Here is a 24,769-nt window from a genome sequence, read left to right as displayed (position 1 = left end):
AAATCGCACTGTAAGCGACGGGCGGCCACCGCACACCCTTCTTCCCGTTTACTCAGAAGCAAACTCGCGAAGCCCAATGGGGCTGTTCAGCAGGTAGGCGCGCAGGGCGCTCCCCGCCTGGGCTGGCCTCTTTTGCTCGCCCCGCCCCCGCCCTCATTAGCCATGCGCCTATGCAGATTCCCGGCCCCGGGGCCACGCCCCTCGCCTCCCTATTGGCGGCGCGGCTCGGCGGCGGAGAGGGAGGGGGCGCCGCGAGGAAGGAGCGGGGAGGGGGAGCACCGCCGCCATCTTGTGCGCGTACCTAGGCGAGCGGCCCCTCGGCGCGCCAGCGGCCCTCCAGCGTCCTTCTCTCGCAGCCACCTTCGGGCAGCCAGCGGTGAGGGAGAAGCGGGAGACCCGGCTGCGACGACGAGGCCGCCCGCTCCGCTCCTCCTTCCCTCCCTCCCTCCCGCGGGATTTGTGGTGCTGCGCTGGGGGAGGATAAATGGTGCCCAAGGCAGACAGCGGCACCTTCCTCCTCCTCTTCCTCCTAGTGCTCAGCATCACCGAGCCGTTGCGGCCAGGTACGGGGGCTGGGAAGGGACATGCCGAGGGTGGGGGTGGGAAGGCTGACTCTCCGAGCAGGGGAGGGTGCTGAAGGAGGGCACCCCCGACCCCTCAGTGAGAGGCTTCTCAGGGGGCGAGGGAATGGACTCAGGGTTGGGTAAGCTCTGAAAAGGGGGGCAGTGGTGGTCTCCCCCCAAACCTGCATCACTTTGAATGCTTGGGTTTGAGGGAGGATGTCTGAAGGGGGCGTTACCTTAACAAAGAGGGCGCTCAGTTCGGGGAGTTGCCCTTCTGAAGAGGTAGGGATGCCAACTCCGTTTGGGAAATTCCTACAGGTTTGAGGGTGCAGCCTGGAGATGGTAGGGTTTGGGGAGAGGATCTTGGCAGGTGTAATGCCACAGAGTCCACCCTCTAAAGCAAGCCATTTTCTCCAGGGGAACTGGTCTTTATGCTCTGCATATCCGTTGCAATTCCAGGAGGTCTCCAGGCCTCACCTGGAGGTTGGCAACCCTATGGAGATGCAGACCTTGGGGCTACAAAGAGTGGGCAGGCCTAGGGGCTTCCCAAAGCCTGCCATAGTTGACATAAGCTGGGGTAAGGTGCTGCTATGGCATTGTTGGGCTGTCCGTCAGCACTTTGCTGTTTCGAATTCAGCTAAGTGCCAGGAGCACAGCCTTGGGTAAGTCCCAGCTGTATTATGTTGATAATAATAATAGCACTGATTTTGTTCACCACTCTGAGTGGGGCAACAATCTGTCTAGAGGAGCAGTATATAAGCATAGTTGTTGTTATTATTATTGAACACCTGAGTGCCTTATTGAAAGGGGGGGCTCCCCTCTGGTGGTCAGGATGAGGAGTTCCTGTGGCTTCTTAGTGGCTGTGGTTGTTGAAAGTACTGCGGGGTGTGTATGTCTGTCAGGGTTTGTTTTGGTAACTGGGAACCCAATCTAGAATCCCTGTTTGAGAAGCGGGGAGCCTGGTGGTTTCTTTGACACGGAATGTAAGCATTGTTAAGTTCTTTTGATGAGAGAGGAATCTTTGTTACTCCTATAGTGAAGAGAAGGGGGAAGCCCCTACATTGAGTCTCAGGACCTGTGGGTATTAAAAGTGCTTGAGAGTGTAGTTTCAGTTTTGATAATGGGGGATTTGGTGCTTAATAGGGGAATCCCCTTTTTGGCTGGCAAAGAAGAGGCAGCATGCTTGTCTCTTTGAACTGGATGAGAATGTGGTTTAAATATTCGGAGTGGGGGTTGTTGAGTGTTTGTAGTGAGGGGAGTGTCTGAATTCTTAGGTTTGGCTGTACTGAAGTGAAAGGGGCCCTTCTCCTGGACAGGGGCTATGGGGAGCTCTTAGTGATTCTAGGGGTGAGATTTTGTAATAAGGGTTCCATTTGTTAACATTTAGTCTGTGGGTGGATTCCCATGAATTATGAATTAGAGAGTTGCTAAGATCTTAAGATGAAGGTTGGTCTCTAATAGGTGACTTGGTCTGACATAGTTTCTGCCGGTTATGCTTGCTGAAGCAAGACTCCCCTTATTTGTTCTGTAAATAGTGGGGAGCCTATGTTAGTTTCCTAGGAACGGGATTAGAGCGCTGAAAATACTCAGAGTGAGGAAGTTCTCGGAACTTTTCTTTGTAAAAGGACACAAATTCCTAATTCTGATTCACACATGCAATGCAATAAGGTGGCAGGATGCTGAGATGGTAGAAGATTCTGTACCTTCAGACAGTATCTGGAGGATCACCTTTTGGAATGCTACCATATATAAATAGCAAACCAGCACAGCAAACTGACGGGCGGGAAGACTCTTTCTCCCTGCTGTGCTACCTTTCTATTTGCATGCAGCCTTTTATGCAAATAAATGTTCTAAGCTGGAATCCATCACCTACAGTCCGAAGTGTTGCATTCCATTCTCCTACCTCACGCTTTGGTATGTATAAACCAGGCCTGAGTTCCAAGGGATGCTTTAACTGAAGATGGTGAGGGTAAAGGTCCTTTGGATTTGCATCCCAGAAAGGGGAAGGGGATTAAATAGCAGTAGTTAAAGCCCACAGAAGAATAAAGTGCTGAGTTTTAGCCAGAGGTCAAAAGGGCATGAGATTTACTCTGGAATTGTGGTATGTGGAGACTGAAGTGGTGTCCGAAATAGGAGGTGAAGCCTGGAAAGGACCCTGGAAGATGCCTAAGAGATTTAGGGAATAGAAAGACTTCAGGATCGCTTGTGGCATAAAAAGCGATGGTTATCTTTGAATATATCTTAACAAGTGCAGACTTTACCGTTCTCTCAGGAGAAGAGCAAGATTATTGCTTTTCTACTACAGACCAACATGGCTACCTACCTAAGGAAGAGGGTATAGGATCCGGCATTGGGAGTAAACAGAAAACTGAATAATATTCTCATTTCCTGGGGCTTAGGAAATGGGACCTGAGGAGAGAGATGTTTTCTAAGAATTCTTGAGGTGAAGTTGTGTGTGAGAGCATTGGGAGATGAGTCCAAGGGTATGTGTGGCAGGGTTGGGGAGGGGGCGGGAACGCACATGCAAAAGAAGGGAAAGGCAAATGATTGGCCTTGGTATAATACAAGCATTTTTCTATAAGTGCTTTGGTGGTAGCCTTGCTAGGAAGATATTCTTGAGTTTGGAGTGCGTAGGTTGCTTAGGAAGTGTGTGTTGGCAGCCTGTTCTCCAAGGTGGTGGTGGAGGGGAAGCAGTCATATGTATAATGGTGCTTTGTTTGTAGGTACTTCATTGAGGTGTCTGCTCCTCCAAGACTTGTTTATTAATTTAAGCTCCCCGGTTTGTAAAGTTGCTTTAGCTTTGAGGTAGCCAGTATATGGAAACCACCTGCTTTGTCCGCCAATTGCAGTATACAGAAGCTGTTTGTGAGAAGGAGAAGCAGGGTGTGTGCAGAATGAGATTTACTGTGCAGTAGAGTTCTAGCTACTGATGGAAACTGGTTTTGTTGCTGTTTTCTTTTTTTGTAATATGGTTTGGTATGCTATTGGCCAATACATTTTCTGAAAAATTTGCACCTAACTGGGGGCGAAATTAACTCCATGATGCATGCCCTCTCTTGCTAATCCATGTTGCTTTGAAAGGTGTTTCTATCAGGAAACCATCTCCAAGAGGCCATGATGTAACATTTTTGAAGTAATGTAGCTGAGTTACATAAGGGTCTATTGCATGTGTATTGTCAGCATGAGCAGGAATTTGGGGGGGGGGGAGTGGAGGGCTTGAGACTGTAGGTTTTGTAGACCTGGAGGAACAATTGTAAATCTTCTTTGTGAAAATGCTATTGCTAGGTTATATAATATTGTTTGCCTGCAGGATTTAACAGGTTTTGCTGTCTGTGCATTTGGAAATAAGAATATTTGATAGAACTTGAACTATGATCTCACAGTGAAACCAAGTTGTGGCTTGTCAGATTGCTTGACTGCTGATGCAAGCACTGTTATGTAGCGCAATGTTTAAGATCTGATGATAGCATTAAAAAGCTTTAGGACATACCCTGGCCTTCAGGTGTCTTTCCTTGAAAGAACTTTATTGGTACAAGATGATCGAATCTTTTATAGCACATTCTTTCCTCTCATTTTATTTTAGTGGCATTCAAAAACCTGTCTATAATATGTGTAGACAATGGGAACTTTCAGTCCCTTGAACAACCAAAGCAACAAGGAAACAGGCTGTTGAATTTTTTGTTTGTGCAGAAATGTATGAACTTTCTGTCTAATGCATGGGGTTTTATCCCTGTGTAGGAACTGGGATTTTGATCCAACAAAATTATGTAGTTTAGGGGGGGAAACGGTGCATTCAACAGATTTCTTTGAAGTCTCCACGGAGGTTGCTCATGCTGATAGACAGGCAAACTCCATTTCAAGCCATAAATTTTCCCCTCTCTTCAGCAGCATTCAGAATTTCATAGAAGCCGTTGCTTGCTGGGCTTCCCTATGTGCCCTGTATATCATTAGTCTGTGATCACTGTTTAATTGGTGAATATATGTGCACTATCACTTTCACATTGTGATGAAAAGAGTTTAAAAGTGAGTAGTAGTGCCTTCTGTTAGTGCATGATAGACTTATTCTTTGGATGTTTAGCTTTTAGGCCAATTGAGTCTTTCTCCTGTCTCACTCTATTAAGAAATTAACAATGGATTTAAATGTTGTAGATAAGGAAGTGTCCGCAAGAGTAGGGAGATTGCTTCAAGCTCTTACTGTAAGAACACCTCTTCTCCCTGCTGCTCTGGCCCTTCTTAACAAACCAATCCATCTGTAGTAGCATGTCCCTTCTTTAGTTCTTCCATTCCTTCTTGAAGAGCTTCATATTTGGGCATGGGCTTGTAAAGATGAAAGAATTTTGCCTTGGATCTTCAGTGCTTGTATTCAAAAGCCCTTTCTTGCATAATGTTAGTGTTTCAGAGCATATTTACCTTTTAACTCAGTTGTCCTGTCCTATCACAAGGGCCTGTCTTTTTAAAACGGTACATATTTTTGAATTACCTCTTCAAGGAACTGTGGAGAAAGGAGCAGAAGGCGAATTTCTAAAGTTTTAAAAATGGTGCTTACTCCCTCATTCTTGGCTTCTCCCTTTTTGCTTAGCTCGCCAGTTGGTGAGTTGTGGGAGGAGGTAGTGTTAATCTCCCATCTGTCTCCCTTTCTGCCCTGACTTTGTGCACTCTTTTATGGCGAGGCTTCACTGCTAGAAGAGCAATACAATATAGATGCTTCCTGTCTAGTGTCTGCTCTTCGCTGAGCTGTCCATGGTGACTGGGTGTCACTCCAAGCAACTTACCATGCACAGCTTGTCAATCCTAAAGGAGAGATGTAGGCTGCTAATTTTGTTCCTAGTACTTCCTTCAGGAAATGCCTCCAATATAATATTTAAACAATAATTAGGCTTTGTGCTTTCCCCTGTAATGAGGCAGAAGATATAGTAGGATGCAATCCTGTTTAAGGGAGCCCCTAACCTTCAACTTTATTTATTGTCCGCTTTTCTCACTGAGATCCACAGCGAATTACACAGTGCAAGTGAAGCACAATACAATCAACAGGTAGGACATTCACTGAGCAGGTACAGTAATGAACAATGTTAGTACATTCAGTGAAAACAAATAAAGTAGCAGAAAATTTGAAAGCATAGAGATGAAATGTTTCTGAAACAATTTGTAACTAATTTATATGGCATGTTAAGCAACATGGAAACTCTAGTGGTGCATATCTGCATCAGCATACAGTATCCAATAGTATAGCATATAGTCCCTGTCCCACTGATGCATCCCTGTGAGCTATTTCTTATGAAACAGTCCTATAGTCGAAGTAGAAAGTCCTCCTGAATAATTCAGTTTTGCATAGTTTGTGGAAATCAAAGAGAGTGGAGTCTTCCTGACCATCTCAGGCAGGCCATTCCGTAAGGTGGGGGCCACTACAGAGAAAGCTTGTGTGTGGCAGCAATGATTTTTCCCAACTGCAGCATGATATTTGCAGAAGGCCCTGTTCAGAGGAGTGAAGCTCCCGCGGCAGAACATGGGAGAGATGGTTGCACAGATATGAGGGGCAGAGGCTTTGACTGTGATAGTCATGAACCTGAATTGAGCCTGGTAACTGGCGGGAAGCTATTGTAGTGACTGCAAAGTGGGAGTGATACGTATGCTCTGTCTAATTCCTGAAAGGAAAACTGCAGTGTTCTGCACTAGTTGGAGTCTTTGAGTCACCTTTGACTCTAGTAGTCTAGTCTCGATGTCACTGTGGCATGAATCCAGGTGTCCAGATTGACCTTGTCAAGGTAGAGAGTCATCTTCCAGGCTAGTCTGAGTAGAAGAAGAAGGCCTTTTTTGCAGCTGTATTTATTTGTTTCTCTAGGCCTTTGACTGAGTCAGCCAGGGTCAACTGAATTCCATCTGAGGTCGGAAGCACAGTGCCATTCAAGATCTCTGTTTTTCCAACCAGCATCATCTCTTTCTTGTCTGGGTTCAATTTCAGTTTGTTTGCTTTCAGCTAATTGACGACCTCTGTCAAGCAGCGACTTAGTTCTGCTGCCTCACCAGGGGATTTGGATAGCAAAATATAGAGCTGGGTATCATTTGCATATTGATGGCATCCAGTTCTGTAGCTATGGATGAGTTCTCCTAAAGGCTTTACATAGAGGTTGACTAATATGGGGGATAATATTGCACCTTCAGAACCCCACAGGATAATTCCCAGACAGAGGATAACCGGTCTTCAGTAGCAACCCTTTGTAGGTTGCTCAGAGGGTTGCTACTGGTTTCCTTTGTTAGGTACACATAGGATAATGCCTTTATATTCCTGTCTTTAAAAAAAAAGAATCTCATTGAGGAATACATTACACCAAAGTAAAGCTATTAAAACTCATCTGTACCCCACGTTATAAACCAGTGTCAGAAGATGCCATATGAGCAGGGATAAATAACATCCTGTTCGATGAATATCCTCCACCATGAAGTTGTCTTCACTTGCCTTCTAAATGCTAGTAAGGGGGGAGATGGACAAACCATCCTGGGGTGGGGATTTCAGAAGTGGAGCATCATCTCTGCGAAGGCTTCCAATCTTCTAGGGATCTGCCATACTTCAGGGTGCAGAGGCATTTGCCAGTGGCTTTCCTCATTCATGTCAGTGTAAGGGAAACATGTTCTTTCTACATGAGCTGTGCTTGGACCTAAATGTTCACTTCCACTGGATCCTTCTGCTGGTGGAGGCAGGGCCGGCGCGCCCATGGAGGCCAGGTAGGCGGTGGCCTCGGGCGCGTGTGCACGGGAGGGGCGCTGGAGGGGGTGTTGGGGGTGGAGGCGCGCGCAGCGAAGCTGGAGTGACTGGGCTGCCTTCAGCTACTGCTGCCGCCGCCGCCGCCGCCGCCACACACGCCAGCCGGGCACAGCCTCTGTGCGCCGCTCAAGCAGCGGCTCGCGGCTTCTGTGCCCAGCTGGGGCGTGCGGCGGCGGTGGCGGCACGGAGCTGGCTGGATGGCTGCAGCAGCAGCTGTAGCCAGCCCACGCCAGCTCCGCTGCGCACTCCTCCGCCCCGGCCGAGCGCAGAAGCCATGAGCTGCTGCTGGGGCGGCGCACGGAGCAGCCTCCGCGCGCCTCCCCAGCCCCGGCTCGCAGCTTCTGCGCTCGGCTGGGGCATGTGGCGGCGGCGGCACGGGGCTGCCTGGCTGGCTGCAGCTACTGCTGCAGCCAGCCACCTCAGCTCCGCTGCGCACTCCTCCGCCCCGGCCGAGCGCAGAAGCCATGAGCTGCTGCTGGGGCGGCGCGCGGAGCAGCCTCCGCGCGCCTCCCCAGCCCCGGCTCGCAGCTTCTGCGCTCGGCTGGGGCATGTGGCGGCGGCGGCACGGGGCTGCCTGGCTGGCTGCAGCTACTGCTGCAGCCAGCCACCTCAGCTCCGCTGCGCACTCCTCCGCCCCGGCCGAGCGCAGAAGCCATGAGCTGCTGCTGGGGCGGCGCGCGGAGCAGCCTCCGCGCGCCGCTCCAGCAGCAGCCCGCAGCTTCGGCGGTCGGCGTGCCGCCCAGCCCCCCTGCGGCGCGTGATGACGTCTGCGATGACGTCATCACGCCGCGCAGAGGCGCAAGGCACGCTGCCGCAGGCGCCAAAACCTCTGGCGCCGGCCCTGGGTGGAGGATGCGCTTTGCTTCAGAGGAATGCTCCACTGTGAGAACAGAACTGTTGAATTCAGTCTCAAGAGGACTTTTAAAGTAAAAATCCAAAGCTTGGAATTGTTCTAGGAAATATTTGATGCAAATCTTCTGTGACCATGTTGTATGGTCCTGGATTTCAGCTAAAATTCTGTCTGCTGTGCTTTGGACTATTTACAAAGAGTCTTCAAGGGCTGCTCCACGTAAAGAGCATTGCCAAGGACATAGAGGCAAGGAGTCCATCCTCAAGTAAATGCAGTGGCTACCAATTGTTGCATCACAGATTACAGAAAAGAAGGAAAGTGGAAAAGAGATAACTGGTCATCTCCCACTCCCCCCCCCATTTCAGGACCTGTATTTTATATTACAGCCATGTTTTAAATCGCCTTAAGGTGCTTTGGGAATCAGCCTTTGAGAGAAAGTGTAAAAATATAATAAAAATATGCACTTGCATTTTGTTATGTTATATCATGGTGGATCCTACCCATTTCTTAGCATTCCACTGAGCAAAATTTATGTATTTGTTAAAATATTTATGCTCCACCTTTCCTTTTGACTCAAGTTCTTTGGAGGATGCTTGGATCCACTCGATCATTTATAATGGGCAGTTGCCCCAGACTATCAAGGACAGCCCTTTTGAATTGGGCCCTGTTTATCCCATATCCAGCACCTGTGCTTTTCATGTGCATTTTCTTTTGCTGAAATGGGATTTTGTGCACATCACTAACGTCCACATTGAAAGTGCCAGTGAGCTGATTGGGAAACTTGGACTTAATCCAGATTCTCTCCTGTTCCCTGAGGTGGACTGGGAAGCGAAAATGGCCCTGCTTGTTCCTGGCTGCCAGCCACTATACAAGGTAGTAGTCCACTGGGAAATTTTCCTGTAAATTAAATGGCTGGTCTGCCCCTGCTCTCCCAACTGTGTGATTGACACTGTCATAGTTAATACTGCTGACTGTCTCTGGCAAATACGGTGTGCACAAAACTTAAATGCACAACCTGTTGCTACATGCACGTGACCTCAGGCTCTGGCCCAGGCACAGCTTCAGTTAAACACAATATGGTTTTATTTCATATGTGAATTCCTAAATGTGCTGGTTTATTTGCACAGCTATCTGAAAAAAGTGACATTATTGTAAGCTCTATCTGGCTTGGGACCAAGCTATATGTTAAGGCTGCAGTCGAGCATCATGCGAATGTGAGAATGTATGTGTGTGCAAGCCTCTTTGTGCTGATTATGTGCATAAATTCAGCTGTCATTGCTTGTTCTGCCATAGCTACTTTATTTGGCTTTTTGTACCTAAGGGGCAGAATTAAGTGTGGGATTGCCAAGGGAAGGGATGAACATATGACCAGTGCTTGACTTATGAAGGTTTGTGACTTACATGTTGCTTTCATGGTCTAGTGTGCTGTGCTTCTTGTGCCAGTTGCAGTGTATCACATGACAGCCTACATGGGGCAAAGTAGCAAATTTTCTGTATTCCAAACCTACAGAATGTATGCATGTTGTGGGGGGGATGGGACGGACAGCTGTGTTTTAGAGAGAGAGAGAGCACGTTGTTTGTATGTGGATGTCCCAGATTCAGTTCCTGGTGACTCAAAAGAATTTTGGAGAGCAGTTGTTGGGAAAAATCCTTTCACTGCCTGAGACCTCAGGAGCCAACCAGAGTGGATGGTACCAAGCTAGATGAACCAGTGGTCTAAGGCACCTTCCTGTAGTCATGCTCTCATTTTGCTACATTGGGATCTAAGCCTGTGCTTGGCAACTTGAATCTAAGAGACTAGGAGCTGCATCAGTAGTGCTGTCACATAGATAACATCCTTTCAGCTTCACCACCATCCTCTGGAATCCAGAGAGTTTTGACTACTGCTGTAGAGCTACTGAGGTTGATGTTGTTACCGAAGGGGTGGGTTCAAATGGCACTGACCAGGAGCAACGTCAAGATCTCTCAGCTAGGAAATATGGTACTTGGTCTTGTGCCTGGAAAGTTCTCAGTAGAGCTCTCCTCAATCACAGGCTTTAGTGGTCTGTAGGTCCTAGGTGTGACTGGGATTTATGGGTGCTGGTGGGTGTCTCTGTGGCACCTTGCAGTGTTGTACAGGACACCAAAGTTTGCCTTCCATATAGACTTGGCATGCTGGATGAAGGAAATGGCAAAAACATCACGGGAATGCTTTAAGCAAGTGCCTTTGTCCTAAGGCTTTGACTAACTGCTGAAGACCACAGCCTTTGTAATGCTGCAAAAATAAACAGGAGTCTTGTGGCACCTTAAAGACTAACGGCAATACAAAAGGTAGCCTGTGTTCGTCTTTAAGGTGCCCAAGGGCTCCTGTTGCTTTTTGCTGCCGCAGACTAACACAGCTACTCTCCTAGAATTATTCTCCTGCTGCAGTATTTGAAAATACCTAACCAGCGCTGCTTGTGTTAATTAACATTGGCATTAACCTGTTTCAGTTGCATTCACTTCTCCCCCCGCCCCCCTTCAGCTTCCTTGCCGTAAGATTAATAGGGCTTGAGAATGCTGACAAGTTCGATTTAATGCCTGAAATGATCTCAGGGCAAGAAGTCTTTCATTGGTTTATTGTGTAGAACTCTTATTTGGGATGATTATTGCTAAGGGCAATGGAATGTTTTACATATTTCTTCAGAGAGCTATTACTATTCAGAAAGGATTTTAGCAGTGGTTAGTTTTTTTAAAAAAATATTAATCTTATTAGGAGTTGGACTCGGCAGTGCTGAGTTGCTGTTACGTGGTGTCATTGGGCATTGGAGCAAGGCATTCACTAGGCTGCTTAATTGCCCATTGATTTCTCATTTTTATAGCAATCTTCCCACACCATGGGTAATCAAGGTTACCTGGAGGAAATAATTTAATGTTGTTAGGATCTTGTGTGTGTTTCAGCTAATCAGCGTTGGCCACAAGAATTTCCATTGCAAGTATAATTAAAAATTGATTTGGATCTAGTTTTGTCATTAATCTGAATATGCTTTGATTCCAGTTCATTTATGCTGTACATGCTGGACTAGAAATTGGCCCAAACAGTAAAATAATATATAAAATATTGCTTTGCCATTAATTAGAAGTGTAGTCTCCTAACTTTTTTTTAAAAAAATCAGTATTAAAGTGATAAGAATTTAGGTTGTTCATCAGTATTAAAGCGGTGATAAGAATTTAGGCTGTTCATTTGAGACTACTTTCAAAATAAAGAAAGCCTACTCTTGTTTGAATAGTGCTAGCGGGTAATAGTATGACAGAAGTTTATAACATTACATATGATGTAGAGTAAGAATTGTTCCCTTCCCATGATACTTAGAAATTAAGACAGCAGGATATGAGTCAACTAGAACTTTAGAGACCAACACGTTTTTTAGGGTATACGCTCTCTTCTTCAGATACAAGTAGGAATGGAGATCCCTGAGCCTTTATATCTCAGTCAGGATGATGGGAGGGTGAAGCAAAGAAGGGAGTCAGGATGTAAAGATGCAGCGTTACAATGCAGTTAGATGCTAATTCTTGCTGTAATCAAGCTGCATTGTCAAGCAGTGTTGACTCTTGAAAGCTTATACCATGGAAGTCTAGGTGGTCTTTAATGTGCCTGCTATGACCTTTACTTTCTTTAGGGTAGATTTTTCTTTTAATCTATCCCTTAACCCTCTGGGTAGTCTGCTGCCTCCAGGAATATTTTATTCCAAGATATTTTATTTAAATTTTCCCTTTGGTAACGTTCCTAAGCGTCAGGCTCCTTCGTGGTTCTATGTGGCCCTGAAGATAGGAATGGGATATAGCAATGACAGCTACACTGGGATATAACAAAACAAAAATAAACTTTTATTTAGTCAAGAAGCGTATCGGTTTCATAAACGTAGTTCTCGGTTCTTAAAGTTACTTCATTTACTCTCATTCACACAGCTGGCTTCTCTTTCCCTGACTGAGTGTCCTTTCACAAATATGCTCAGTTCAGGTTCCACACAGGTTATATTTCTCTCATAAACACTTCAACATATTCAGGCAGCACACAGCTAGCCTGCTTTCTTCTGACTGCCACTTTTCTCTCTACTCTCAGTCTCAAACTGCATTAACTCCGCCCACCCTCTCAGTCCTCAACCAATCATCACTCACTCACTCATCCATCTCCTTCACCCCCCCACTCTTCACCTATCTCATCAAGCATTTAAAGATACATGCACACATTTACTTGGAATCATTACAGTGCCACTGTACTCAAATCCTGCTGTTCTACTGCAGACCGACACGGCTACCTATCTGAAACTAGAAATCAGGGTCACCACTGAAAGTGGGCAGTAGGTTCAGTACTGATAGAGGAATTCATTGACTCACCCTGTGTCATTCACCTTGACTCTCAGTGAGAAAGATGGTCTATAAATAACATAAATAAATAACAGACATAAGAGCAGTGCTTATTAGACTGGAGAATGTTAAAAGGAAAACAGACAAATTCATGGAGGTGTTAATGGTTATTAGCAGTGATAACGAAATGAAAGCTCAATGATGACAGGCAGTGTTTCCCTGAGTACTAGTTGCTGGGGCACCGTTGCCTTCAGAGAGGCATTTGGGGGAAGAGGATAGTGGAACAGATGGACCTTTGTTCTGATCTGGCAATGCTGTTTTTATGTTCTTACTGGGGCTTGTTAAATGCTGTGTATTGAAAGTGGCCCACTGCTGTAACTTGATGAACTCAAGTAAACAAATGACAGAGTAGGATCCTGTTGCTGATGTCGAATCCTTGAGTTGTAAGCATTAGGCCATCGCTGCTGTTCTTGATAACATCTTTGCTGGTGGTGCAAGTTTATGAAAATTAGCATCTTATTAAATTATATTGCCTGATATGACTTATGGATTGCAAGGGAAGCACTCTGGCTATTTCCAGGCTTCGGCAAAAGATGCAAGCTCATTTGTGCTAGACTAATTTTGCAGAAGATCATTATTGTTGTTTTTTAATAAAGATATTGGGATGATAAAATTGGTCCTTTAAAAACTAAATGGTGCGCAAATCTTCCTGTGCAGTATTACAGCTGGTAAATGTTAAAAACCCTGTTTTAATATTATGAGAACAGTATTATAGGCATCTTTTAAGCAAATGATTGTTGGAGATTGCACACTGAGGAAGGACCACGTTGTGTGGGGATCTCTGGAAATGTAATCGGTGACTGTCAAAATAGATTTGGAAGCAGCCCTGAGTCCAGCTGGTGTATTGACCGTTGAAAAGTATTCCAAGTGTGAGGCAAGACCTGCCTAAGCAGACTTGGACGGATGCCCGGGCGGCTTTGTCTTGACCACCCACATTGTGTGCATCTTGATTGGCTCAGGAAGCAGGTGTCAACTTGCCATCTCTTACCCTCACAGAGACAGGAAAAAGTCTAGTCACACACCACCATCGTCTTTATTGGCACTTCCAGTTGAAAAATCAATCTGGTTTCCTTTGCTAAACTTCCAATACAAAGTGTGTGAGGATACCAGAGGATAGTGTAGTGGCATTTGATGTTCACAGAGAATCATAGTCACTGGTAGCTTTCAGTTTTCACAAGTTCAGCCTGTGAATTACCATTGTCCTTTTTAATCTCTTGTATTTTCCTCAGACAGTGCAAATCCATTTCATTTCCTTGTGTGCATGAGAGAGTGGCTTGTCTTCTCAATGAGGCAGTCTTTGACCTTGGGACTCTTTTATTCCTAGCTCAGTCACTATGCTACATCGGCTTGCAAGTACAGCTCATGGTTTGCAAGTTACGAGGTGTCAGGGTGCTGAACTCAAGATGCAACTGTTGAAATCACACTGAGTTATGTTTCTGATGACAGTGGTTGTCCACATGTTCCCAAGCCTGTTTTCACAGTCACGTAGGCTAAAAGTGTAAATCTCAAACTGAGGAGTGGTGAATTTTGAACCCAATACTTTTCATTTGCATATAACTATGGCACATAGACTGTCCTGGCTATAGGAGCCTGTGGTGTTGCTGTTTTCTGATTCATGGTGTTATACCCTTGACTAGATGATTCTGAGAAGTCTGCAAGGACAAAAGAAAGAAAAATGAGCTGACTGAGAATATGCATGTGTGTTTCATGTGCTGAGGCCATAAATGCAGTCCCAGCTCCTTGATTCTTGCTGAGTACCACCTGTTCTTCAGGGTCAGCAGTTCTATGTATTAAATACATGACAATAACAAAGCAAAAATCCAACAAATGTACACTGGAGAAAGAGGGTTGCATCAAGTACGTGGTTTGTCTTGAAGGCTGGTAGACTTTCATGGGTGGAAATGTTTGTTTGTGAACTCTCCGCTGCTGTGGTTAGTCTGCTCACAATTCATATTTGTAAATTTTTATTCTCTGCCAGTTAGAAAATTATTATATGCTAATAAGATGTATCTTAAAAGCATTATCAGTAGCAATGAAAGTTGAAACATCTTAAGTCTGAAGTATTCTCTAAAGCTTTTTCTGCTTTCTTTGCTGCTCCGGGTTTACCCTAAGCCTTAGAAGCCTCGCCAGGCAGAGGGTATCAGTGTTTCTTGTCTCTTGGAAATCTTGCAGTGATGGCTGTGCACTGGGAGGAAGGCAGTGATGTCCCTCCCTGCACCACCACCACCTTGCTGCTTCCGGCCTTGCAGAGGCCATAAGGGAAATACTGTGTTACACACTGTAAGTGTGCTGCTGAGCATTAGGCCCAAACCACATGTGACATGATAGCCATGGGGACATGCAACCATATAGCAGCTACAATTTCCCAGTGGGGACTCAATTATGTACCTCCAGATTTGGATCAGGGTCACAGTGTGTTGGTGGGGGAGGCTTCAGACTCCACCGGTTTTCCTATCTGAGATGGCCCAGGGTGGGCATTATTTTCCAAGCTGGGCTGCACTCGCACTGAATACTTTCACACGTAGCCCTTCCCTTAGGCAAACAATGCCCCCTGGGACTGTTTTAGGTAGGAAATGTTGGAGGAAAAGAAGGCTTCTCTCCCCCCCCCCCCCATTATAGTCTTGATCTGAATCGGGTCTGCAGTCATTCAGAATTGAGATCCTGTGGGCAGTTTGCCATCACGTGTTAAATCCAGAGTGTGATTTGACCTCTAGTGTCCAAAGCAGGGAGCGGCTGTATCTTACCAGGGAAGATAGTCTCAGTTACTCTTGGCATTCCCTGTTTAGTGCATCCTCCTCAGTTCTGCAGCAAGCTGATCTGTTCATCTGCTTTGGAATCATAGTTTAATTGAGAGCCGTGGATGCGCAAGCTGTCTTGTAGGCAACACGGAATGGGAATGGGACTTGGTATTCAGTCGTCACACTATGTGGTCATTTGGAATGTCTTTACTGTAGGGGCTAGGGCTCCTGCTTGCCTATCATGGTGCATGCACTATATTCCTCTTAGAGCTTCACATGCACTGGTCTGAACCATGGAAGCTGAACACTAAATCTCTGTAAAGGCTTGAGGACACGCCAGACCTCCACTCAGCAGACATACTGAAGGCCAGCAGAGGCCCTTGTTTAAATGATCATTTTATAAGAAAAATAGTTGACTAAAAGTAGTTTTGCAAATATTTGGATGTACTAGCATATATATGACACGGTCCAGCCAAAGTTAAGCCTCATTAATCTCAATGGCTGACAGTTAACTTATGTACTAATTGAGTTAACATCCTACTTTTTCTTCATTGAATCAAGGTCTCGTTCATTGGGTTTCCTTCTAGGCAATGACCAGACCTGCTGACCTTCAGCATGATTGATGCATCCTGTGACTTTTGACCAGATCCTGGTTACTGCCATTGAAATCCGTGGGACTTTAAGGATGTGTGTAGGTCGGTTAGCCCTTGTTTACAGAGCTACAAAGATTGGATGAAGTTGATGTTTTCAGTGAACACGAACAACATATCGCATTGTGCTCGCCTTTCTTAACAGGCTGGGTGGATGCAGCCTGTCAGGCTTGAAGTGACCTGTTTGCCTCTCCAAATGGCTAGTCCAGTTTGGTAAGAACGGTCATACAGCTTTGTGAGGCGCTCTTAACTTGTTTAAACTCAGTTTAAGTTCAGGAAAAAGTCGAAGGCCAAAAACAGAGTAACATCTGTTTTAGAACCAACTTAAAAACACACACGCACAGTGTAGCAAGCAAGTTTAAATTTATCATAACACTTCTTCAAGCTGGAAATGAAGCAAAAATGGTGGTGGGGGAAGACAAAAGGCCTAAGTCAGAGATTGTCACAATCTAGAGTATGGCAAACCACTTCTGCTCCTGTCTTGCCTGAAATGCCCTGTGAATGGGGTCGCCAGGAGTCAGTTGCGACTCAAGGGCACATTTTTCTCCTAAAACAGAGCAGAGGGGATAAGATGTAAGCTTTGCTAGGTTAAGCTATGCTACATATCAGGTTGCACCAAAGGCTACTGGGACAAAGACATAATGGCCGATCTGCCTTTGAAAATATAAAGGTAGCAGTCCTTTGGCTTAAGATTCCGTTAACTGAAATGCTTAAGTTGTAGTGAGCTTTGTCTGCTATTCTAATGGAATGTGGTGACCTACATTCTTGACAATAAACTGCTCTAAAAAAAATCGAAAATCTATTCAAGTATCACTTAATGCTAAGAGTCGGTGAGATGGAGAGGGATGACAGAACAATGGCAAAGATTCAATTTTCTTTCATTTCATTAATGAAATACAATTCTTGTACAGAAGTACTCTTCCCAATAACACTTTGGCAACCATCAACTCCCTCTGCAAACTTATGGCCAACAATCAGAGAAGTCACAAAATTAGCAAGGACAACTCAAGAACTGCTGTCCTCATTAAAGTCATAATTTCACACACACACAGCCCTAAGATCACATCAAATTGTTTTTGTATCTTGCATGAAGTAACAAACAAAAGTAATTTGCTATCACTAACTAGAGCTTAAAACCTGCCTTGCAGGGATTAATATTCCAGCAATCCATCTTTCGTAGAACCATGCAAAATATTATGCAAGAGGAAGTACAAACAAACAAGTACTCCAAAAAACTTATTTTGAACTGGTGAGTCCAGTATAGAGCTGATGGAAGTGGGGAGACAAGGGGACAAAATCCCAGGGGCCCTGATCACCCTAAAGTCAGGCAAATCATGCAATTTTCCACAAGTTTTTAGGCTGGGTTTAGGGTGTACAGGAGGCTTTCAGATGGAATCTTGCACTGGAGGGAAATGGTGTTTCTAAACAAAGAGGTAGCAGAATGAGTTTGGAAAGTAACTCTGAAGTGGCGGTGGTATTCTTGGCTTAAAGCTGAATGGTGATTGCTGTCATTTGAGTTTCTCTTGTGTCAGCACTTGACTTGGACTTCTTCCCTTGTTTACTTGGTGTCAGGAAGCAATCATTTTATCCTCACCAGTAGTTTGGAAGGAAGAGCGCTGTTTGATTCAAGTTCCTGTGTTACATAACTTGCAGCTCTGTTCAGTGTTGGGAGAGGGTTTTCTGCTTTCCTTCACATTTGAAGATCCTTGGAAGTTTGGAAAATACCTCACTGTCTTTCAGCACAAGAAAAGGTCCCTGTTTAAACATGCTAAGTCTTCCAAGGGGAGGGAGAGGCAGGGGGGATCTCCAAACCAGGCATTCCATTCACATAGCTCTGGTGTTCTTGCCAGTCCTGATGTTCAGCCAAAATGACACGTTTCTTTAGCTCCTTGTTGATCTTCACTGGCACTACACTGGCCCTTTCAGAACAAAGGACGGAGTTGCAAATGCTGCGACTGAACTGGTGGCTTGCAAGGATAAGGCAAAATTTACTGTGATCCAAGTTCTTATAGAAACCTGAAACAGTTTCAGCTGTGATCTCAGCTTGCTGTGCTGAAACAAGCCCTATTGATGGCAGTGGGATAAATGGCTGTGGCTTTGAGTAAAGCGCATGCTTTGCATGCAGGAGGCCCTAGATTCAATTCCTGGAATTTTTAGGTAGGAGGTCTGTTTGTATGGGACAGCTTCTGCTGATACGGCTCTATGAGAATTGGCATGCAGTGAAGTACAATGCTGGAACAAGCCTTAGGCTCAGTTGTGACGTCAAGGCAGGCTGTGGTTTGTGCTAACCATAGTTTAGAATCCAAGTGTATAGTTTTAGTTCTGCCATCTTAGACAGTGTTATATCTTTCCAAGCCACTGACCTCTGTTTAGGGTGGTACCATAAGTCAATACACAGGCCAGTCATGGTTTACAAGGTTGTCATTTGTGTCCTTTTGCGTTCTGTCCTCTCAACATTCTGCTTCATATATTTGCTGTTATCTGAACATAAGGTGATTGTTTATCCATTGAAATGTCCTGTCAATGGTTTCTCTTATGGTTTGTTGGCTCACAGTGACCTGTGGTTGGTCAGCTCAGCCATGATGGTGAACCATGGTTAAGCGTTACTAACCATGGTTTACTAGGATGGCTGAATTTGTGTTGGTCATGCCTGTGACAATAATACATGGGCTACCTTACACTGAATTATCTCCAACTCATTGCACAACAGGCCTGGAGTCTTTAAGCTCCTAGCATATTGCCAATGTGGTTTACAGGATTCAGCAAACTGCCTTACCATTCATAGTAGGGCAAATTCTTCCCTGGGTGCCAAACTCTACTTTGTAAGTCTAAGAATAATGAGCACTTCTTTTTGCTTTCATACCTGGATTTGGCTTTTTACCACTATTTAGTTTCTCTTCCCTTTCATTGCTTAGAAATTGGGATCTTTGGTATCCCATGGTGAAAAGCTGATTGTCATTAATACCTACTTTTGTTGATCAAATCTCTACTGGCTATGCAATTTCTCTTCTAACTTCTAACACTTGCAGTGTCCTGTCTGGTACTCCATCCTGTGTGGCTAAAATGGCTCATTGCTGCTGTGTCTTGCAACACTGACTGGTATCTCTCCCCCGCCCCCGGAAGCTGATTGAGGATTTGAGTTTTCATAGCTGGGATTCCAGAAAACATTCTCTGTTCTGTCCTATTGAATGTCATTCAGCTGCTTGTTAAATTGGAATAAGGATTAGCGATGTCTTGTATCCAGTGAAGCATGCCTGGAACGCTGACTCCTTCATATTTTGCCTCACTCTGGCAGATTGTTCTTTGGGTTGTAGGATTTGTGTAGAGGAACAACCACATGGTTTGGGGGCTGCAGTAGGAAGGGGATGAAATTGTCTCATCCTCTTTCTTTTGCATGAATGCAAGAGGGAGGAAGAGCAGTTTCATGCGTGTCTCACTACAGCCTCCCAACCCACATGACTGTTTATCTATGTGGGTCACATGACCCCAGGAACAATGTTTTTGGACTTAAACAGGACTAGATGAGTGGAGAGGAACATGGGGAAAACTCATACTTTCTGTGTATGCATCATCGGATACGAGCCATTAACATAGCATGTTCTGAATGCAAAGGAAATAAAAAGAATGAACTGCCTTTAATTATGCTAATGTAAGTTGTTTGGGATGTAGAGACCTAGCAGTGTTGATGCCACTTGTACATGAATCATGATACTTCATACATTTCAAGTATTCCACAACCCTGTAGTAAAGAGCTTTTGCCCATGTCTGAAACTAAGCTTCTATTTAACCAAAAGAAAGATGTGTCTTTTCTCTTGCAAAGCTTTCAGCAATTAGTTTTCAGACATGTCAAACAGCTAAGTTCTTTGAACCACCTGTTTATCAGTACATTTATTTTATATAGGGTGCAATATTACTTTGCAACTCCTTATCAAACACACAGACACCTGTCTAGAGTTTATTTCACTTGTTTTTTAATGAAGCAAGTAATTGAAATATAAATGGTTATTAATATAAACCATATAAAAACAGAACACAGAAAGGCAATAAGAAATAAGTTTGCTAACATTTCCTAATAAATTCTAAGTTTAACATAATCAAAGTTTCTATGAAATGCATAGGTAAAGATAAATTCCCACCTAAATTCTGTCAAGAGATTTCTTCCATCAGAGCTCTGACATTCTATCTGAATTTGCATTTTTATAAGTCATCATATGCAAATATCTAAGAGCTTTTCACGTGATAGCACAAACAAACGATAATTGGTCTGATGCTTCATTGAATATTCATAGTTTCTATTGTATAACCTTCCAATTAGTAAAAAATGGCGTTATACTCACACTTGCAAAACAAAGCTATAAATCTCTGAGAAATGTCAGAAAAAGTTAAGTTGAGAGATCACTATTGGTTGAATCTCTGATAGAGGAACATTAATCTCGATAGAGTCCACTATTTTAATTAACTGTCAAAAGATTAAAGCACACCTGTTAGAATTACCTAACACTTAGAAAAAAACACACAGACGGTTCATGCAGAGTTTGAAAGTTCATCTAGAATGCAAGTACATGGCATAGTATTGCTTAGTATTGATTACTGTCATGTGCTTTTATCTATATTGGTGCAACACTGTAATACTGGATTGTATTTATCCTCACATTGTGTTGTTGAAGAATACCGAGTGCTCCCAAGGCCTCTAGTGTTCTCTGGCAGGTGGGAGACTTGAGCGAGGTACTTTGCTGATAAGTCATGATGTTGCTGCACCCAGACATGCTGGTGCCATCAGTGCAGGCTCTGCTTCTTATATTCTGTCCAAAGGCATATTAGGCTAGATGCCAGAACTGGCACGTAGAACATAAATAGACCTTGGGTAGCAACTCACTTTAGAGAGCCAGTTTGGTGTAGTGGTTAAGAGCGGCTGGACTCTAATCTGGAGAACTGGATTTGATTCCGCTCTCCTCCGCTTGAAGCCAGCTGGGTGACCTTGCGTCAATCACAGCTTCTCAGAGCTCTCTCAGCACCACCCACTTTACTGAGTTATTGTTGTGAGGATAATAACATACTTTGTAAACCAAAGGTTACAAAGTTGTCCTGAAGGGCATTCGATATAAATTGAATGATGTTGTTGTTATTATTTAGCTCATTTCTCCTTTGATTTTCTCCCTGATGGGAACCTAAACTGGATTACATCATTCTCGTCTCCATTTTATCACCACAACCCTGTGAGGTAGATTAGGCTGTGAGAGAGTGACTGGCCCAAAGTCACCCAGCAAGCTTCCATGGAAGAGTGGGCATTCAAACCCTAACCACTACACCACACTTATGGAATGTGAAGTTATGTACTAAACTAGTTTAGTAAAGCTAGTAAATGGTCTCTGTATTTTTCATAGGCTTGAATTTTACAGAATTACATTCCACCCTGTAATTCTTGCATCTCATAGCTGCTTGACCCTGCTGTGAGTGTTTTTTAAAACTTCCTACATAATAGGTCTGCCTAGCAAGGGGCCACTCATTGGATATGAAGAACTGGACTCTAGTCCATAACAGTTTATGCTGTAATAAAATTCTGTTAATCTTTAAGGTGCCACTAGATGACTTTATTTTAGCCAAGCTTTAGACTGCCTGTGTGTGGAAAGGTGATGCTCTGCCTTGTTTATTTATTTATTACATATCTTTCACTGCCTCTCCTTGAGAGAGCTCATGGTGGCATGCATTGCATTCCCCATTTAAATTTTTTTTACTTCATTTATACCCTCCCTTTCTCTGCAGTGGGGACCTAAGGTGGCTTAATAATTCTCCTCTCCTCTGTTTTATCTCCACGACAACCCCATGGGGTAGGCTAGACTGAGAGTGTCTCAGTGTCCCGGGATCACCCACATTCTTTAAAGACAGAGTGGAGATTCCAACCCGGTTCTCTCAGATCCTAGTTGGACACTCTTAACTCTACGTCACACTAACTCTTTGTTCCCAAGGGCAGTCTCCCCTCCAAACACTAATCAGATCTACGTAGCTCCTTCAAAGTTGTTTTGTCTTGGGTCTTCAGGCTATGCTACTAGCATGATGCAAGAGATGGGGCCCTTCCATATGCCATTACCTTTTCCTGCTGCCTTTCTCTTCTTCCCTCTGGAAAGTGTAGGTCACATGCAACACTTGAGACAGAACTGAGAACCCATTAGATGACAGTTCTGTGTCCCTCCTTGTCAGCTCCTAAAATTGAAATGGAAAAAAGACAGTTGACCTTCCTGGTATTGGTATGTTTAAGTCTCTTACTCTTTTGTAAGTTTCTTCCACATTTCAAATTGCAGGTTCACGACTAGCTCTGGCAAGACTTCTTTCAGGAGAGTGTCTGATCGGGACAGATTGTTTACAGAGTCTTGATGACCCAACAAAATGGTCAGGTCTACCATCAGTTTTTGAGTGTCACACTGTTGCCTTGAAAGTTTTTAAAGTCTTGGCTGGCAGTGTTGGTCCTGGCCTTCCAGGTGCTTCTATGTAGCTTGGTACCTCTCCTTGTTCTTCAGTAAAAGCTTTTTTTAAAAATAGAGGATAAATCCCATCTTAATTAAAATAAGGTTGTACTTCTAGTTCAATAATGTTGATTTGAGCAAAGAACTCTAGATAAAGGACACTAACTAGAATTAAGGGAGCTCTCTAGTATGATGAACCCCAAACCATAGTTTGGAGATATATGAAAGAGCTTTCAGGCTGCTTAAGTGCCCTTTCCTCCTCTTGTGCAGTGTAATCTAGGTAGGTAGGTACTTCTGGATCTTTGTCAAACTGTAGCTGGCCATTGCAAATGACATTAAAAACTGTAACTTGAGTTTGCCCTGCAAACTAAGAACAACCTGGGTTCTTTAAGCTCTGATGATTGGCTTAGCAAGCTCAAAACATAATGCCCTAGTTTAGATGTAATGTCAGAATGTGGCTTGTGGGGAACCGGAAAATAATTACCTTGCTGGACATGATGAGAGGCTGGACATGGGTGTATGAGCAACCCTAAGGTAGCTTCCAGGCTCAATCTTGTCAAATAACGATGGTTCAGTATTTCATCTCAGTGATACGAATACAAGTGTCTAAGCCATGCAGGGTCTTTGACAGTTTTCGGTGCTTGTTGCGTCTCTCGGGCTGCATTGGAAGGTGTGTGACCTTCAAAAGCATCTTTTGGAGTGGGAAGATGAGAGGATAAGACTGGAAGGGGAGGAGACCACTGGAAAATGTTGAGTGCATAGTCCCTTCCATCCCGCTTAACACATTTTTTTTAGTTCCCTTTATTTGCATATCATTAACACAAATCATGATGGTTCGAATACATTTTACTAAATTCAGTTGAGAACCTTTTGAACAGGTTCTCATATGTCGCTTCTCTCGTTTTGCTTAAAATGTTTCAGATTTTTCTAACTCTTTTATAAAGCAACCCCGCCCCCCTCACACACACACATTTCACAACACAGGGGTGACATTTTGCTTGGCACAACCGGCAAGAGTTCCAAGATGTACGTTTTTCATAAAACCTGCTGACTTGTGAGCTCTCCAAAGCCTCTGTGAAGAATTTGTATGCCCTAGGCTCATTCTATCAGTTGCAAAACCTGGTGGGGAAACAATTGGAAGTCCCAGCCAGAAATGTTAGACGCTCATTTTCCCCACAAGCTTTCAGAGTAGTTGCTCAATAGGCCCCCTATAGGCCCCTACTTGCGATCTTTTTAAGCAGGAGATACCAAGGATCAAACAGGAGATACTGGGGAATCAAACCTGAGACCTTCTGCATACCAAGCTTGTGCTCTTGAGAACTTTGCTTGTTATCATCCTTCAGTTTGGATTACGTGGGGTAATTGCCTGGCTTTTCGAACTTGGAAACTTAAGGGGTTCTTAACAGTCTGACAGTTCTTTTGCCTTTTAGTAGGCCTAGCAAGTAGCATTTCTGCTTCAAGAGCTTACCCCTTGAATACAGGAATTTGTACAGTGTTATGGGCTGGTTATAGAGGACATAAAGGGTAAGCCCTCTGACAGCAGTCTCATATAGCTGGTAGTTCCACTGTCCATGGTACCCAAGTTCAGATAGTGAAATGACAAGAACTTATTACAGATTGGAAGCCTCAGAGTCGCTTTCGTAACCTGAGTGAGGTGTAATTGGAACGAATAGGAAGAAAACAATCCTCTCTGTGTTAAGCCTGCAATTGTAGGCATTCTTGGGAGTAAGGCTCCTTGAACTCAGAGGGATGGATTTTTCTAATAAGCTCGAGATCAGGCTGTACCTTAGTACGCTTTGAAGTTACATTCAGAAGTCCTTCTAGCTGAATGTGTCTGGCATTGCAGAGTATCTCTTATTTGTGCAGTAAAGCATAATAATGAGTTTTAAATTACAGTGTGTTCCCTCTTTCTGCAGTTCGGGGAGACAGAGATATTCCAGAGTGGTAAAATAATGGGTGTGTTTGAATAGTGTGGCCTGTTGTAGTAGAATATTCGCCTTGGATCTCTGGCTTAATAAAAGCCCAGTATCTTCAGCAGTCTGTGCTTTAAATCTTTATGTTTGGAGTAAAAGCATCTTAAGACAGGTTGATAGAAGCTACATTGTAAGAATCTACTTTTAAAATGCAAGCTAAAAAGTAAACCAGCTTGAAGCATAGCGTGAAAATCCATTACACTCAGTGGGTTGAATCTTGTGGGTTTGTTCTGCTAGCCGAGGTACTTTCTTCTAACGAAGGACCGTTCCCCTGACACAAGATGTGTTTCCTGGAAGAAAGCTTCCTCAGTGAGTAGAAGAGATCTGTAGCATCCAACCCATTGGTATCCGTTGAAGTTTTTGAATGGAAATGAGTATCTGCTTCTGG

At 44.2% G+C, this 24,769-nt stretch overlaps 1 protein-coding gene across 1 annotated transcript in view; it reads left to right on the top strand.

The window, feature by feature from the left end:
• Positions 1-277: 277 nt before the first annotated feature.
• The window catches only part of DGCR2 (DiGeorge syndrome critical region gene 2), an 84,501-nt gene continuing 60,009 nt past the window's right edge, over positions 278-24,769 (top strand). The window contains exon 1 of the mRNA XM_054996082.1: positions 278-563. Within this exon, the coding sequence (XP_054852057.1) occupies positions 485-563 (79 nt within the window). The 5' untranslated portion in view covers positions 278-484. The remainder of the gene's footprint in view (positions 564-24,769) is intronic.

Source organism: Eublepharis macularius, chromosome 13, assembly GCF_028583425.1.
Source record: "Eublepharis macularius isolate TG4126 chromosome 13, MPM_Emac_v1.0, whole genome shotgun sequence".
Classification (NCBI taxonomy): domain Eukaryota; kingdom Metazoa; phylum Chordata; class Lepidosauria; order Squamata; family Eublepharidae; genus Eublepharis; species Eublepharis macularius.
Note: the sequence above shows the minus strand (reverse complement) of the source record. Positions and strands in the feature narration are given on the sequence as shown.